General features: G+C 37.6%; 2 protein-coding genes across 4 annotated transcripts in view; both read left to right on the top strand.

Annotated features, from left to right (window-relative positions):
* Positions 1-15,691, top strand: part of LOC127837649 (uncharacterized) — a 114,904-nt gene extending 99,213 nt beyond the window's left edge. The window contains exons 2-6 of the mRNA XM_052364904.1: positions 9,269-9,364; positions 10,208-10,349; positions 11,055-11,212; positions 13,005-13,176; positions 14,851-15,691. Of these exons, the coding sequence (XP_052220864.1) occupies positions 9,323-9,364; positions 10,208-10,349; positions 11,055-11,212; positions 13,005-13,176; positions 14,851-15,266 (930 nt within the window). The 5' untranslated portion in view covers positions 9,269-9,322 and the 3' untranslated portion in view covers positions 15,267-15,691. The remainder of the gene's footprint in view (positions 1-9,268; positions 9,365-10,207; positions 10,350-11,054; positions 11,213-13,004; positions 13,177-14,850) is intronic.
* LOC127837643 (hamartin-like) overlaps positions 1-16,403 on the top strand; it is a 318,472-nt gene extending 302,069 nt beyond the window's left edge. For 2 of the 3 annotated variants that reach the window (XR_008029412.1, XR_008029410.1), the window contains one exon: positions 15,685-15,818. The gene's annotated coding sequence lies outside the window, so the exon portion shown is untranslated. Of the gene's footprint in view, positions 1-15,684; positions 15,819-15,869 lie in introns of those variants that run through there. The other variant, XR_008029409.1, reaches the window with a different exon arrangement.
* Positions 16,404-18,906: the final 2,503 nt, after the last annotated feature.

Below are 18,906 nucleotides of genomic sequence, written 5' to 3' on the forward strand. Positions count from 1 at the left end.
TAGACGCCTTCGCGATGGAAAGTGAAAAACAATTTCAAATATGTCTTCGTGTGTGCGTAATTATAAATATTGCATAAGGCATCTCTTCAACCTGAAACCTGCTTCTAAAAGTTAACCATGCATAGAAGCTATAAATTTGTACTTGTTATGTAAATCGTCTTAAAGAATTTGTTCGGACATGACTAATTCGCTTTGTGTGATTAATCTTAGTGTATACTAGTCACACGCTGCCAAATTCAAACTTTTAATACACTTATAACACTCAAACCACTCAATATTTTAAACAGTTCTTTAGTCAGTTTATGGTTGAATATGCTTTGCTCTTGTTTTTCATATATTCGACTACATGATGGTCGCAGAAACAAGAGTGGATAAATACCCGGTGATTTCGCAGATCATGGATGATAGTTGCAGTATCAGTCACCGGGTATCGGGCACGATCGCGACCGTACAATGCTAGGTCTCTTAGACAGTCGGTCAACATCAGACCATATGGCGACATCCGTCAGCCGGTATTTGCCCGATGGCATTGGTCAAGGACATCGACCAATGCCAGACCATTTGGCTTCCGCCATACGGTCATTATCCGGTGACAACACTGGTCATGATATGACCGGTACGTCACCGGGGACGTTGATCACGGACCTTTGATCGACGTCTGACCGGCCGGTCCGGTCACCGGTCCGGTCCGGTCACCGGTCATGTCACCGGTCCGGTCCGGTCATTGATCACTGGTCATGTCACCGGTCCGGTCACCGGTCATGACAACGGTCCGGTCCGGTCATTGATCACCGGTCCGGTCACCGGTCATGTCACCGGTCCGGTCCGGTCATTGATTACCGGTCCGGTCACCGGTCCGGTCACCGGTCATGTCACCGGTCCGGTCCGGTCACCGGTCCGGTCCGGTCATTGATCACCAGTCCGGTCACCGGTCATGTTACCGGTCCGGTCATGTCACCGGTCCGGTCATGTCACCGGTCCGGTCCGGTCACCGGTCCGGTCATTGATCACCGGTCCGGTCCCCGGTCAACAGTCATCAGTTAGGCCTGCCACCGATAACACCAGTCATCGGTCAAGAAGAACGGTCTTCATCATTGAATTATTCTCCTATTCGTCGTCGAATACATCGTCTTCATCAAGGAGTAGACATCGGACACGCTCTTCTTCGTCGAGCAGTTCTCATCGTCGCGGCTCTCGTAAGCGATCACGTCGTCACTCACGAAGACGGTATTCTAGAAGATCTCGGTCTCATCGCAGCCGATCCAGATCTCGACATCACAGGAAACGAGGACGTCGTCAACCTTCACGTAGACATCAGCGAACTTCATTGAGCACAACAGGATAGTTATCGAACATACCTCTCCTTCATTGAGCAGTTCTCGGCGTTGATACGCTCGTAAGCGATCACATCAGTGCTCACGAAGACAATATTGTAGAAGACAATATTTCCAGCGTAGCCGAACAATATTTCGGCATCGCAGTTATATGGATGTCGCCACTTCTCACGTAGGCGTTAATGAACCTACTGGTCATATCGACGTTCTCCATTTTATTCCTTTAGGAATATCATGTCTCCATTCCACGTGTGATGTTTTTTTATGGCATCCACACATGTTGCAGTTACCGAGCCGTAGTTGTATACGAACACTAGTTCGTTTAACTTTCAGGCTTCGGGATAAGCTGTTCTTTTCTCCACTACGACTACAAGGACACTTATGCCTATTAATACTTATAATCTACCGTTGTTTTGCGGTTAACATAATCAGATGACTTCGTGGATGGTCATTCTTCTGCACCAGATATTTCCATTCTGACGCAGTTATATTATACCGGTCCCGATCACCGGACATCGGTCACCATTCATCGGTCATATCACCGATCACTGATCACCGGTCAGAATAAGTGATGTCTCATCGCCATTGGATTTGATTTTTGGCACGATCTTCTTTTCCGAGCAGTGCTTGACATTGATATCAGACCATATGGATTCCACCATTTTTCGGTCTTTAACTGGTAACGTCACTGGTCATATTATGACTGGTCCGTTCACCTGGCTACAGTTACCGGTCATTGACCGGTCCGGTTCGGTCACCAGTTACCAATTACCGGTATTTCACTGTGTTTTCATCGGTCAATTTTTAGTATCAAGGGTATCGTCTACATTACCTAGTTGTATACCCCTGGCTATGATTGTATTTAATACTATATTTTATGGATTCAACAATCTACATGATTTTTTGTGTTTTTCAATACTGATGTTCTACTGGCGACGGTTACCAAATCATGCTATATCTGTTATTTGTACTTCTATCTCAACCGGCTACATGCAGACTACTGGTCTTTCAGATAGATCGGCTGAAGTGGGCTCGGAGACTAGCATTGAGGTCGAACATTTCTATTTGACCTCTATTAATTTTTTTTCGAGACCCGAAGGAAGAATTGTTTTAACCGCCTTTACCTGTCGGCTACAGACTTTGCAGTCAGTGTCACGGAACAGTTGGGACACATTAATGACGCTAGCAGGATTAGCAAGACGACATTTTGTATCGACTTCTGCTTTTCTATTGCTCCTACGACAGTGCATATTTTCAAGCTACTGGAATCAACAAGAGTTCTGATACATAGGATTGCCTATCAGATTGACCGCATAGCGGCTACAGTCTTGTAGATGGCTTTGGAGCTATTGAACTCAGATCTTAGATCCTAGGATCTGGAGGGACCTCATCTTAAAGTTATTCTTCTATTACACTTCTGGCCATAACAGGCCGTCTTCCTAGAACTGTTCGTATTCCTTTCGGAATTCGTCCCGGTTAGGAGTCTTGAAGTAAATGGATTAATCAAGTCAGAATTTAAGACTTCCATGCATTCTACCGGCAAGCGTGGACCCCCTTAAGGTTACTCCTAGGGTTTTCAACTTTTTCTGCCATCACACCTCCGATTCCGAAGGTACCAATGTCAATCATATTTCCGTACTTCGCAAATCACGACCTGTATTATCCAGGATTTTAAAGGCGCCTGTTATTGGTTCAAGAAGAGGCTATATTCTGTAGATAGGTCATAAACTTATAAGTGTTAAACACTGTCCTATTCGACTAATTTTCAAGTGTGTTTGGAGTGGGAAATTTCGGCTTTCCGTGGTTTCTTTGCCCACCCATCCTTGACAAATGGTTCCAGTCACCGGTCGGTATTTACCGGTCCGGTCACCGGTCTTTCTTCTGAGACGTCTTTTCTTACGTCCGTTTCAGCTTTATTTTTAAGTTAATTGTATTAATCTCGGGATTATTCAATGACACAGATTTCCATCTTTTTGGTAATTATTTACCACTATTCAGTGGTGTCTAGACTAGAAGATTATCTTGGCAAGAATATAGTTTATTCTACCACAACCTTCCTTACATCTTATACAGATGTGAGCAGTGAAGGTTATGGACGATCACATAGAACAACGTATCTTGATTTTCTCAATTATGTGGTATCCTAATGAATATCACCTGCACATCTACATCTTGAAAAGCGAAAATTCTTTTTAGCTGTTTTTCATTTACAACACATTTTCACGATTCCTTTGTGATGGTTTCAACTATCACACATCGGTCGTGGTTTACTTACAGACACGGAGGTGATCATATTATCACTCCTTGTAACTGGAAATCAGGAACTTATTCGTTCTTTGCAAGAACAACAAATAACGTCTTACTCATACCAGGTCGCCTCAACGCCCTGTTGGACGTTTTGTCCTGCAGTTCTTTCTTTCGAATTATTTATCCGTTGGGTTCAAATAATGTAATTGCGCATGCCCGGCAGTGAAGTTGCATGGTGTACAAATGGATGCATAGTATATCGAAGAATGTTGTTTATCATCAAACGCTAGTAATTAGCGTTATGCGATCGTATATCGCAGTATATACCGGTATGCTGAACAACATCAATAATGCAGTTCACAGAAATCGATCCAGCAGGGTGTGCGATTGTTATACATTCGTCCATTGACATAAACTGGAATATCTTGCCTTCTTGGTGAGTTTTTGCAATAACTGAGTTTTTGCCATAATTTCATGCAATATACTTAATGAACCATGGGATTATGGTTCTACGACCTTTTAAGTCTCCTGTACAATTATTTTCAGGAAACTTTTTCACAGGTCAAATATCATATCTCAGAGAGACATATTTTTACTGATCCAAACATGTCTGGCCATTATTTACTTTTAGTTATCTCTACAGAAGAACGTTTTTCTGTTAGAGTTTCAATCCTTGTTACTTGTTCAAGGATAATTCCATCAGAACTGTATAAAGGTTCTATGGAAATTCATTTTTGACTGGGTTTTCGAGAGCATAGTTATTACCTTAATCACTCTGCTAGAAACATAGAGGTTTTTCTCATCTTTTTCTTGATGATAAGAAATTTGTTCTTTTCTTCATCAAAGGATAGAGATTATGCTTTCGTATACCTTGTTTTGTGTAAATCATCGAAACTCTGTGCTGTCTTACCTATTTTGGAACTGATCCAAACTATGGATCATCAACACTATGATTTTCGTTCCATTACCTTCTTAAGCGGTTTTGACTTGTGTTACATGTTGGGATGCATAATGAGCTCCCTATGAACCATTTTCATCAGGCTTATTAACAGTTCCAATATAATTTTAAGACGGTTTTCCTTCTTATTATGGCTTTTACCATACGGAGAAGTGAAATTCATGTTTTTTCTGTTGAATACGACCAATTCCAGTTGGATCTATTGTCGTTTTCACTTTGTTGTGTCAGCCAGGATTTCTTGCTTAATATCAAGTCCTCTTTATGGCTTCTACCTTCAAGTTTCCAAGTTTTTCTTAAACTGGTAGTCATGAAGATGAGGATAAACTTCTTTGGGCAATCAGGGCTTTGAAGTTCTATCTCAGCAGTGTTAGTCGGAAGTCCATTCGAGGTTCTCAAAAGACATTCTTCATTTCCCCAAAAAAGGGGGGAGATGTGTCTGCGGCTTCTATTTCTCGGGGTTAGACCTCGACTAAGGAATTTACTCTTATCCTATCTAAGGATTCATTCCTTTTTAGGATCTAACCGCATGAATTAAGAGCTATGTCTGTTTTGTAGGCATTTATTAATCACACCCCACTTTTTGACGTGCTCTAAGCTGTTTTCTGGAGGAATCCGACCACCTTTGTCATCTTTTTATCTTCGTTTTCTGAAGTGCCAACAATACAATTTGTATATGTTTGGACTTGTTGTGGTTTCACTTACGGTAGTGTCTTCTTTACGACATAGACATATTACTCTGTCCGAGAAGTCATAATTAATACCGTTTTAACGAAGATTACTTGATAACCCTTGTTTAGGGTTTTGCTGTCATCTGCTGATAACCCTGTTTATGGGTTCTACTGTGTTGGGAAAATATATACGAACCTTCCCACCGCAGCTGCAAAATCAGCATAAGATAACATGTCAGTATTTATGACATTAAAACAAAATTTTTAAAGAAAATTCATTTAAGTTATTAAATACTTACCTGTTATCGGTAAGTCCCACCTCCCACCCCGCTATTCGATTAATATTTTTGTATATATATTGAAAGAATATTGAGGGTTGGTTACCGATTTTTGGCTAGGTTGCATTGCACTATGTTTAACCTGGCCTGTATTACGGTATTGAGGTGGCGGACTCCCAGTTAAAATTCTGGATGAGTAATTTCCCCTTGGAACGTATAAGCATGAGATAACAGGTAAGTATTTAATAATTAAAATGAATTGTAGTTAAAAAATTGGTTTTAGCGCGAGCAACTGCAGTAGCGCGATTTCAGGATTTGAGATCTGCAGGTGTCCATAAAGCTGCTTGAGAATGAGAACAGGAAGTCAAACAATGAACAAGAAAGGCAGCGCTGCCAAAAACTAGTGCAACTGAGGTGAGAAAATATTTTCTTCAGGTTTTTGGTGTAATTGACATACATTGTTAGCCTTATTGAGATTGGTGTCACAATGCTTTATCAGAAAAAGTTGAGGTTTACACAGTTCGTGATCAATCTGGGCAATTCGAGGGATTTGTGTGATTGACATAAACTCTGAGCTAAATAAGAAATCAGTGTGAATGAAATAGTTTGTAAAATATATCAGTTTGTTCAAAACTAAAAGCTCAGGACTAACAATTGTATTGAGTTCTTTGACCACTTAACTTGTTTGGAGATTGGTCAGAAAATGAATTCTATGTCATTCTCCTCCATAGCTGAGTAGGGTAGTTTCAGTTAACTGATATACGTGAGGCGTAGTGCACCCATCACTGGGCTGTATTTGGTTAACTAGCCTGGGCCCTTAGATCACCTAAGACAAGCCAGGTAAAATGTGAGTAGTTGAACTGACAGCTGTAATGTGACTAAACAAATATATATTCCTCATTCTGGGAAAACTGGGCTTAATGCATGTACGTTAAGTGTTATCCCAGATTAGCCTGTGCAGTCTGCACAGGCTTATCACGGAGGACACTTCGCTTTTATGAACGTTTTAATTTCTTCTTAATCAGTGCTTTTTTTCTTTCAAATCTTGTGCCTGTAGAAGGACATGTTCCCAATGGAAAAAGTATATATTTTTCCCAAATGTTACCTTTTTAAATAAGTCTCAACATTCACTTCATCTCCCATGAAAATGTATAAGTTAAACCTTTATAGTAGAAATTATACTGAAAAGTAACTTATACAAATCATTCACTTGTTCTCATGGCAGTGCCTGCCCACAGGAGTAACTTTTAATAATTTTTTATGGTCAAAGAACAGCTGTCATTTAACCTACGTATACTTTTTCTGGGTTCCTTAGCTAAGATATGGCCAGGAAAAGTATACGTAGGTTAAATGACCGCTGTTCTTTGACCATAAACTTTTTTTAATACAATAACAAATAAAAACAAATCACTCTTTCGTTTCCATGGCAGTGCCTGCCTACAGGAGAATGAGGACCTGAAGAATGCCAAAAAGGAGTTCAACACACTGCTGGAGAGACAGAGGGAGGAGCAGGACGCTTTGCAGAAGGTAAGTCAGCCCTAAGTCACGTACTGTGGCCCTTAGTCACAAAGTATGGCCCTTATATACCAACTGTGGCCCGTATTCACAAACTGTGGCCATTAGTAATCAAACTGTAGCCCTTATTCATCAAACTGTGGCCCGTAGTCATGAAACTGTGGCCCTTATTCACTAAATGTTGCCCTAATTTAAAAACTTTGGCCTATAGTCACAAAGTATGGCCTTTATCCACCAACTGTGGCCCTTATTCACTTACTGTGGGCCTCATTTACTAACTGTCCGCGCTAAATAACTAAGTTTGGCCCTTAATCACTAACTGTGGCCTTTATTTACATACTGTGGCCTTTTTTGTTTTATTCACTTAATGCGGCCATAATTTACAAACTGTGGCCTTTATTCACCAACTATGTCTGTGTGATGATTGTGTGCAAAGAAAATTTTCTAAGGTCTTGTTGTTTGTTTCTTTGACTGCGAATGATACTATTAGCTGTCCAACCATCTTAGAAGCGTTCACCTGACTGTAGGAGACATCTTCCTGAAGCAACCAATTGACAACTTCCTATGACTGGCATCTGTACCTATGTTGAACTGTAGTCACTTGTATAACTTACATTTACCAACCTTGGCCATTGCGCACCAACATGAGCCCTTATTAACTATCCTTGACCTTTATTATCCAATCTGGTCTTATGTGCCCAATATATGCCCATATTCACCAATCTGAGCAAATTTTCACAAATCTGTACCCTTATTCATTAAGATGTCTCTATTATTGACTAATCTGTACCTTTTATTCACCAATATGTGATCATATTAAACAATCTGTACACATATTTACCAATCTGTGATCATATTCAACAATATATGCTCATATTCTACAATATTCGCCATATTTATCCACATGTGCCCATTCTCTAATCTGTGGTCATATTTACCAATCTGTGCCCATATCTACTCATATATACCCTTTTTCACCAGTCTGTGTCGATATTCATCAATATCTGCCCATATTCACCAATCTGTGCCCTTATGCTTCAATCTGTGCCCATATTCACTAAGATTAGCACATTTTCACTAAACTTAGCTCATTTTTAGTTTTAGAAGATTTGTCCTAATGTTATCTTAAAAGAGTTCAAAAATGGTTAAAGTTGCTTGAAAAACTTGGCCGCCAGGGACAGGGAATTTTTGTTTTATATGGCTATAGTTAAACCTAATTAACACTCTAGGGGCCACATTTATTGTCCTATCTTCATGAAACTTGGTAAGAAGATTTTACGTAATGATATCTTGGACAAGTTCGAAAAAAATGGTTCCAGTTGGTTGAAAAACATGGCCACCAGTGGCGGGGACATTTTTCCTAAGATGGTTTTAGTAAAGAATTGTTAACACTGACAGTTACATTTATAGTCCAATCTTCATGAAACTTGGTCAGAACATATGTTTTAATGATATCTTGGATGAGTTTGAAAATGGTTCTGGTCTGTTGAAAAACATAGCCACCAGGGGGCGGCGAAAATTTCTTATATGGCTATAGTAAAACCTTGTTAACGCTATAGAGGACACATTTATTGTCCGATTATCATGAAACTTGGTCAGAAGATTTGTCTCAATCATATTTTGGACGAGTTTAAAATTGGTTCTGCTTGGTTGAAAAACATGGCCACCAAGGGTCATGGATTTATCCTTATATTGCTATAGTACAAACTTGTTAACACACTTAAAGTCACATTTATTGTCATATCTTCATGACACTTGGTCAGAACATTTGTTCTAATGATATCTTGGATGAGTTTGAAAATGGTTCTTGTCTGTTGAAAAACATGGCCGCCAGGGGGCGGGGAATTTATCCTTGTATGGCTAAAGTAAAACCTTGATAGCACTCTATAAGTTACATTTATAGTTCACTTTTATGAAACTTTGTCAACATATTTGTTCTTATAATATCTTGGGCTGCACAGAACAGGTCAGTTCCTTTGTATCTCAGGTGAAAGACTTTGGGCCTTTACGGCCCTCTTGTTGAATTTTTGATCAATGAGTTGCAAAAAATGTTTACCATCATGATTTCATGCACCCAGTTCCATTCTTTTTACTGGCCTAGTCACATTTAGATGTTATTTTAAAAAATAAGGTAAGTTCCTAATATCAATGACACAGTATTTATATTTGACTTGATTACTGAGAAGTTTCCTATTTCATAATCTAAATGTCTGCAAAACGAAGCATTTCAATGTGTTACTTTGCTGTAGAGGAAGTTTCCTATTTCAGAACCTGAATGCATGTCAGGCCAAGCTGTTCAATGCCACAAAGGAACTGGAAAAGATGTCTGAAGTGGCTGCTGATAACATCAAACTCAAAGAACAGGTACCCTCAAAACATTATATTCAACTGGCCTCTTAGTTTCAAACTTAAAAGGGCATATTGGCAGTTATGAAAAAATGTATTTTAATGAAAAACAAGATTATGATTTTAAAAGTATGCATTAAATGGTTGTATGTCTCATGTTTATAAACAGTCCCTTAAATATTTTTTTTAATTCAGTGCATGCAAATTTGTCTTTGTGGTCATTATATTATGTGACTGACAGAAAATGTATGTATACTATCAAAGCGAAATAATTGTTAGTCTTGCTTTCTTGGGAAATTCCTTGTACATTGGAGAGCTGCATTATGACATTCTTACTTATCTCCTTGTAGGTGATTCATCTGCAGAAGGAGATGTTTCTCATGGGAGAGCTGCATTATGACATTCTTACTAATCTCCTTGTAGGTGATTCATCTGCAGAAGGAGGTGGTCCTCATCGGAGAGCTGCATTATGACATTCTTACTAATCTCCTTGTAGGTGATTCATCTGCAGAAGGAGGTGGTCCTCATGGGAGAGCTGCATTATGACATTTTTACTAATCTCCTTGTAGGTGATTCATCTGCAGCAGGAGGTGGTCCTCATGTGAGAGCTGCATTATGACATTCTTACTAATCTCCTTGTAGGTGATTCATCTGCAGAAGGAGGTGGTTCTCATGGGAGAGCTGCATTATGACATTCTTACTAATCTCCTTGTGGGTGATTCATCTGCAGCAGGAGGAGATTCTAATGGGAGAGCTGCATTATGACATTCTTACTAATCTCCTTGTATGTTATTCATCTGCAGCAGGAGGTGGTTCTAATGGGAGAGCTGCATTATGACATTCTTACTAATCTCCTTGTAGGTGATTCATCTGCAGAAGGAGGTGGTTCTCATGGGAGAGCTGCAACACAAGAACAGTGAGAAACTCCTGGCAGCCAAGGCACCCAAGGCTTCCCGACTGGAACATCAATATGCCCAGAAAACACTCGTCAATGAAATCAATGGTTAGCATGTTATTGTTTACTTTGTAGTGTTGAGTATATTGTATTAGATTTTGGTGAATAGGAATGCAAAATCTCTTATTATAGTTATTTTATGCCCTCAAAATATGTAAAAGATTTTTTCTTGTAAGTGGATATTTTCAAGAAATTACTTGTGCTGCTATTTGCGACCATTCACTGGCCAAGGCCACCCCTGTCATGTGTAAGTGATGGGGTGATGTGTTTTAGCTGGAATTTAGCAGATCTCAGATTTCTCAGCAAGTGAGATTCCAATGCCACCAGGGTTATCTCCAGAATATCATATTATATACCGTTTTCAATGCCTACCATATGTGTAGTAAAATCCATAAGGGTGAAGTAAACGCCTAAAAGTATGTCTAGCTATATCCACACTCAGGTCTGATGTACGAGCTTCATAGCATGTCTAAGTACATGTATATTGATAGGTGTGACAGTGAAGTATGAGTTACAAAATATGTCTAGTTATATCTACATTCTGAAGTAGAATGGGCTGTATGAGAGCAAGTGGGCTGCTGATAGCAGTGCCCTGTATATAGAGCGTTGTCACCAGAATATTGTGTGATGTGCCCATGTATTATATAATGCTTTCAAAAGCATGATCTACGAAGTATTTCTGATTATATCCACTTGGGTAAAAGTATAAGCTATCAACCACTGTATTCCATATAGTACACAATGCTTTGACAGGTCTAAACTATGAGCTCAAGAGGGCGGTGACAGAGCAGGAAAGCTGCAAGGCTCAGCTACGTGAGCAAGCAGAGACCCTAGCAATCAAGGAGCGTGCATTGGCTGAGGTGAAGATGATCTTGGAAAAGATGAAGACGAGCCACAAGGAAGAAATGAAGGTATGTGTGTACATCAAGACTTGCCATAAAGAAGAAATGAAGGTATGTGTGTACATCAAGACTGGCCATAAAGAAGAAATGAAGGTATGTGTGTACATCAAGACTGGCCATAAAAAAGATATCAAGGTATGTGCTTTCATCAAGACTAGCAATAAGGAACAGATCAAGGCGTGTGTGTACAAAAAGGCTTGCCATAAGAAAGATATCAAGGTATATGTGTACATCAAGACTAGCAATAATAGACAGATCAAGGCGTGTGTGTTCATCAAGACTAGCAATATAGAAGATATCAAGGTATGTGTTTTCATCAAGACTAGCAATAAGGAAGATATCAAGGTATGTGTGTTCATCAAGACTAGCAATAAGGAAGATCAAGACTAGCAATAAGGAAGATATCAAGAAATGTGTGTTCATCAAATCTAGCAATAAGGAAGATATCAAGGTATGTGTGTTCATCAAGACTTGCAATAAGAAAGAGATCAAGGTATGTGTGTTCATCAAGACTAGCAATAAGGAAGATATCAAGAAATGTGTGTTCATCAAGACTAGCAATAAGGAAGATATCAAGGTATGTGTGTTCATCAAGACTTGCAATAAGAAAGAGATCAAGGTATGTGTGTACAACAAAACTTGCCATAAGAAAGAGGTCAAGGTATGTGTGTACACCAAGACTAGCTATTAGGAAGAGATCATGGTATGTGTGTACATCAAGACTAGCTATTAGGAAGAGATCATGGTATGTGTGTACATCAAGACTAGCTATTAGGAAGAGATCATTGTATGTGTGTACATCAAGACTAGCTATTAGGAAGAGATCATGGTATGTGTGTACATCAAGACTAGCTATTAGGAAGAGATCAAGGTATGTGTGTTCATCAAGACTTGCCATAAGAAAGAGATCAAGGTATGTGTGTACATCAATACTAGCTATAAGGAAGAGATCAAGGTATGTGTGTACAATTAGACTAGCTATAAGAAGAGATCAAGGTATGTGTGTACATCAATACTAGCTATTAGGAAGATATTAAGGTTTGTGTGTACATCAATACTAGCTATTAGGAAGATATCAAGGTATGTGTGTACATCAATACTAGCTATTAGGAAGATATCAAGGTGTGTGTGTACGTCAATACTAGCTATAAGAAAGATATCAAGGTATGTGTGTACATCAAGACTAGCTATTAGGAAGAGATCAAGGTATGTGTGTACATCAATACTAGCTATGAGGAAGATATCAAGGTGTGTGTGTTCATCAAGACTTGCCATAAGGAAGAGATGAATGTGTGTGTGTTCATCTATTTTAAGACTTGCTATGTAGACAGGATCACGAGTGTAATAATCAAGATCAAGCCTATCCATTCAAACAAGATCAATGTATGATTATATTGTGATTATCAGAATCAAAATTAGTTATTTATCAAAGTTATAGGTACACATGTTTATCAGAATAAATACAAACCTTAATGAAGAGATCAAGGTATGTTTGTTACACAGCCCTTTCTTAACAATTGTGGAAATTCCATAATTATTGTTTCATCATTCATTCAAATGAGAAAACTCACACTTTATAATTGAAAAATACTTACATTTAAATAAGAATGTAAAAACATTCTGTTTTATGCTTTCCAGTTTTATGAACAATTATGTAGAAAATAGGCTTTCCAGCAAATTGATAGATATACATATTCGTCACTGTAATATGTCTATGTCTGTCTATTTGTTTCCCCATTTTCTTTCAAAATTCTCAGCTGTTAAAGAGTTAGATGCATTTTTTTATGGATATTTACCACAGAGCATGGAGGAAAAGCATAGAGCTGCCCTGCGTGTGAACCAGGATTTGGAGGCACACAGCCTACAGCTGTATGCAGAGATAGAAAGGGTCAAAGCCAAACTGAACTCTGGTAAGGGTGGTCAAGCGCGAAGTGATCTTAGTCAAGGGAGGGTCAAGACCAAACTGAACTCTGGTAAGGGAGGACTAATGTCGAATTGAATTGGATGGGGGTCAAGGTAAATGAGATAAGAGAGGGTAAAGGCCCAACTTAACTTAAATTACACTGGTAAGGGGGTCAGGGTTTAAGTGAACTATGGTCAGTGAAAGGTAAAAATAAACTCAGTTAAGGGAGGGTTAGCGTTAAAATAAACTATGGTAAGGAAGGTTCAAAGTAAAAAAAGACCTGTTAAAGGGGTTTAGATAAAAGTAAACTCGGGTATTAAAGGTCAAGGTGAAAGTGAACTATGGTACGGGAGATTCACGGCTAAACTGAACTGTGGTAAGGAAGGGTGAAAGGCAAAGCAAATTGTGGCAATAGAGGGTCGAGGCTAAACTAAACTCTGGTATGTGAATCAAGTTAAGAAAGGGCCAAAGTGTAAGTCAACTGTGGTAAGAAAGGGTCAAGGGTTTAAGTACACTCTGGTAAGAAAAGGTCAAGATTAAAGTGAACTTGGTAAGAAAGGGTAAAGTAGGAACTCTGGTAAGAAAGGTTCAAGGTAAAATTAAACTCTGGTAAGAAAGGGTCATGGTAGAATTGAACTCTGGTAGGAAATGGTCATGGTAAAAGTGAATTATAGTAAAGGGAAAGGTCAAAGTGAACTCTGGTAAAAAAAATTCAATGTAAAAGTGAACTCTGATAAGAAAGGGTCTCTGATAAGAAAGGGTCAGGATAAAAGTGAACTCTGGTATGAATGAACAAGGTAAAAGTGAATCTGGTAAGAAAGGGTCAAGGTAAAAGTGAACTCTGGTAAGAAAGGGTCAAGGTAAAAGTGAACTCTGGTAAGAATGGACAAGGTAAAAGTGAATCTGGTAATAAAGGGTCAAGGTAAAAGTGAACTCTGATAAGAAAGGGTCAAGGTAAAAGTGAACTCTGGTAAGAATGGACAAGGTAGAAGTTAATCTGGTAAGAAAGGGTCAAGGTAAAAGTGAACTCTGGTAAGAAAGGGTCAAGGTAAAAGTAAACTCTGGTAAGAAAGGGTCAATGTAAAAGTGAACTCTGATGAGAAAGGGTCATGGTAAAAGTGAACTCTGTAGAGAAAGAGTCAAAATTAAGTGAACTCTGGTTATATATATAGATAGTATTACCCTCATGTAAAGTAATTGTTTTAGTTGAATTGGTAAACACAAATGCTACTTGAGTGCAATATTTCTTGACACAACTAATGAAACTGATAGAATGTAGCATAACATAATACTAGTTCAATATTTCATATATAATGTACTTTTTGTTACATATTAATTCTTTGAAACAAAAACACAGCACATCCTTGTAATGTAGTCAAGCCTTTACTTGAATGGGGATAATTGTGGAAGCCTGCCAAGATTTTCATCGGCATTAAAAGTAATCTAGCTACTAGCATGGTAGTGAAACAAAAAACGCTATTATTAAATGTAGTTTATTGTCTTTGATAGGAAAATACTGTATATGTTTTTCAGAACATTGATAGTTGTAGAACATTACAAAATATTACTCTAGTTAATTGTTTCAAGAGTATGTAATTGTCGATTGGTAATCCGAATCGCAACTCTTTCATGTGAGTAAGAATTCTCTGAAAACAAAATTGTTTGTGCTACGTAAAAAGGTAGAATAAAAGAACTCTTTTTTTTCATTTTTGATATAACAATGTCATTTTCCAAATTTTATCAGATGGTTCAAAGCCGCAGACGCCCACCTGTCTGAGTGAACCATTCAGAGAGCGTATAGGCTCTGACCCGTCCTCCAAATCAGCCTCCTCACATAGGAACATACTGACGCGGATGACGAGCGTTCCTGCAGTTAGCAACGTCATAGGAGAGGACTTGGAAGGTCAAAGGTCGAATTCCGTTCCTAAGGGAAACGAAGCTAAACATTCTGCAGTTGACGAAGATTATCACATTGTTGGAGAATTCGAGCATAGTGCAGATATGGGTGCAGTTCAGCAGTCAAGGAATGAAGAGACGGAAGGAGCTTCCATGACATCTAGAGTTTCCAATAGAGGACAGCAGCATCAGTTCACTGATAGGGAAGATAGTCATACTGCCTTTTACCCTGGTAACAACACTTCATACTCTGGGTTCCATTAATCACTGATATTTGAGATAGTCGTACTGCCTTGTATCCTGGTAACAACACTTCGGATGATATTTATCACTTATTTAGAATAAAGACTAACTGCCTTCTACCATGACAACACCATTTCTGACTCTGGGTTCAAATAATCACTTATAGTCAAGAAAGCCATTCTGTATCATACCGTGGCAACAACCCTCTAGACTCAGGGTTCCTTTAATCATTGATAGTGTTGCATGTTTGAGAAAATCAAGAGTTTTCTACCTTTGGTCAGTGTGTGTGCTATCCCGTGTAAATTCATGTATTTAAACTCGAGGTCAACGTAAACTCGAGGTTAAGGCAATGTTTGGATGTTGGAGTTTGTATTTTCATGCCCATGATTATCATCACACTAGCCTTTATTTTGTGTACATTAAGGCAATATATTTGAAGGTCAATACATAGTCATGGTGATATAGTTGTCCTTGCTGCCAAGGGTAGACATATTTTAAGATGTCAGAACTGTTCAAATTGAAATTGAACATTTGTACTACGATAACCTTACACTGTGCCAATCTGTGTCAGAGGTCATCGTGTCATAGTTTATATGATGTAGATCTAGCAATCGGAAGCTTTAGGTTTGATGAAGCTTTGGAGAATGTTCTAAAGAACTGGCTCTACACAGGAAATAGATAAGAGAGTGTCATAGTAGGTATAAGGTTTTGATGCAATCTGGCTAAAATAAAGACGTTTAAACCATTCCCTAACTATGATTGTTTAATAAGAAACAAAAATTCTTTCCAAAGTCAAGTCTTTTAAGAAACTCTAACCGTGTACTGATGCTTAAACGTTTATTATTCTATGTATGTGTTGTTGTTGCTGTTTGTATTTTTAATCTTAATCATGCTGTAAAGCTGTTGTTGCTTGCAAATGGGTTATGTGTTCATTGTGTTAATTGGCTTACCAGAATTGAGTTCCAGTAAGCAAGGCTATCTCTTCTTGTCAGTTGAATTCAAGGCAAGAGCTCATTTTTCTGTTAAAGGGGACCGTTAGGACAGGGAAAAATACATTTTTCTTATAATGGAATTTAATCCAGGAATGTTTAGAAACTTACAGCAATGTATTTTTATTATGTTGTTTATGTCGAGCATAATAAAGCTTTGATACATGAATGTATAATGCTTTTATGTTCAACTATGGGAATGTTAACATGCTTGCTTGTTTTTGTAGAATATAAAAGATATGAGTGAAATGTTAAATATTATGCAAGCAATAGGCATTAGATTTTAAAATGCAAACAAATGAGCAATTTAGAACAAACATAGTTTGCTGTTTTAAATTCACACACCAAAATAGCATGTGATGCATTTAGCAAAAATTATAGAAAATTGGCAAGTGGGAAAACCTATATGTTCTTCTTAAAGCCTGTCGACTACGTTTATATTTAAGGTGAATTCAAAGTGAATATGAGGGATTTACAGTCTTTATGTCAAGTAAAAGGTGAAATATCCAACTCAGTTTATCATTGTCTACATATCTGAAAACAGGAATATGTATTGAATTATTTATTTAAATCATCTGATCAAATGCACCCGATCAAAGGTTTGCAAAAACGTCTTCACGCAACGTCTGCTAGATTTTGTTTTCAGTTTTCACTAGACTTGTACAAAATAATTATCATTAAGGCTACAGCACATTTAGTGAAGGTCTCGGGATTTAATTATTTTCAATGATTTTTTTCACTTTGTTTAAAGTTACTCATACACGAAACAGTTTCTTTGCACAAATCGTCCTATATTGAACATGCCTTTATCTCTATTAGTGCTTCATCCTATATTGAATTTGTTATGTTTCACATTTTGCGTTATTGTCCCCTACCGGTGAAACCGGAGGGGACTTCTGGTTTGCGCTCTGTTTGTCTGTCACACTTTTCTGGATCCTGCGATAACTTTAAAAGTTCTTCATATTGTTTCATGAAACTTGAAACATGGAAAGATGGCAATATGGAAATTATGCACGTCATTTCACTTGTTCCTATGTCAAGAATTCTGGTTGCTATAGCAACAAATAGACTAGAAATATTAACAAATATACTAGAAGTATTGCTGATAATAGCTAGTGCATCCTGCGATAACTTAAAAAAAATCTTCATATTTTTTCATGAAACTTGAAACATGGATAGATGACAATAACGGAGATTATGCACGTCATTACATGTTGTTCCTACGTCAAGAATTCTGGTTGCTATGGCAACACATAGACTAGACATATTTCTGTAAATGGTAGAGTTTCACCGGTAGGGGACTTATATTGCCTGGCAATAGTCTTGTTTTAGAAGGGGTTATTGTCCTTTGATAAAATTTGCTAGGCCTTTGAAAGTGCAGTTTTTTTTATTTTTCTGTGAAATCAATCACACATTCTTTAACAAAAATGCAGACGTAGCTTTCCGTTGAATTCCGATACATTTTAACGATTTTTATAAGGAGCTTTATAGACATTAGCACCAATAACAAATGCTCAAAATAATTGATTTTTAATACACTATATATGTTTAACCTTTAAAGTGTAAATTTTATAGTGTTTAAATATCTGTTACAATATATTAACACCTATGAGTATTATTTGTTTTTATAAAACAAACACTTGTTCTGATAAGACTGACTGTAAATACATGTCCTAGTGGTTGATCCCATTTGAATTAACGAGCCATCTAAACTTAAGAAAACTCTAATTTCCAGGGTAATGAGTTATCCTGAGATGGTATTGTTTTATATTCCAACACATTACAGCATTTGGTCAAACTATACGTTTTTATTGTCAAGTCTGAATCATTAAATAGTTCGATCATTTTATCAATTAATGATGATGGGATACATAAATATGCTGCAGTTTACTGCATTTGATAGCATTTGCCTATTATAAGGGTACGTTCATGCATTTGTTTTGACGTATAAAGTTAATTGATTTATAGACAAAAATATTGGAACTAATAAAGCTTGTTTCACGGTGCTTATACCACGTGACTTTTTAAGATCTGTGTTGGGAAAATAAAGCGCGACCCAGTTAACATTTTTAATGATGTCTTTTTATATATTTCACCATGTTTAATGAGATAAAGTGGAGAGCCCGCTTATTCGTGAGGTATCATGATCTTTTTAAACAAATAAGTATTTTTTTCAGTAAAGTGAAACTGCGCGTTTGTAATACGAAGTCCCCACACTGATCCGACATTTTTCTAACCGTTCAAACGCGCGGCTGCACTTTACTAAAAAAAACTTATTTGTTTAAAAAGATAGTAATAATAAATGATTCATTATTATTACCTGAAATCGAAGTGAATGATTAAAATCCATTTGTCTCTATCTTATCCTGACTAAGTCTAAAATGTTTGTATTTCCTAGTGTATAATTGAAATATGTGATACTATGAAGAGAAGAGAGAATATGACCTTCATTTTCAAACTGTAAAAAATCAAATTATTTCCTTCTTTAATCATGTTTAGAGAATGACCTTAACTTTCAAACTGTGAAAAAATCAAACATTTTCTTCCTTTATCATGCTAACAAAAAATTAACTGGTGGTGTCATCAAAGGATGTTTATTTGTGGTATAAATAATTAGCTAAGTTTGTAATTATAAAATTATCACGGTCATTTTCAAAGAAAAAATCAAAGGG

This window comes from Dreissena polymorpha, chromosome 7 (assembly GCF_020536995.1).
Source record: "Dreissena polymorpha isolate Duluth1 chromosome 7, UMN_Dpol_1.0, whole genome shotgun sequence".
Taxonomy (NCBI): Eukaryota; Metazoa; Mollusca; class Bivalvia; order Myida; family Dreissenidae; genus Dreissena; species Dreissena polymorpha.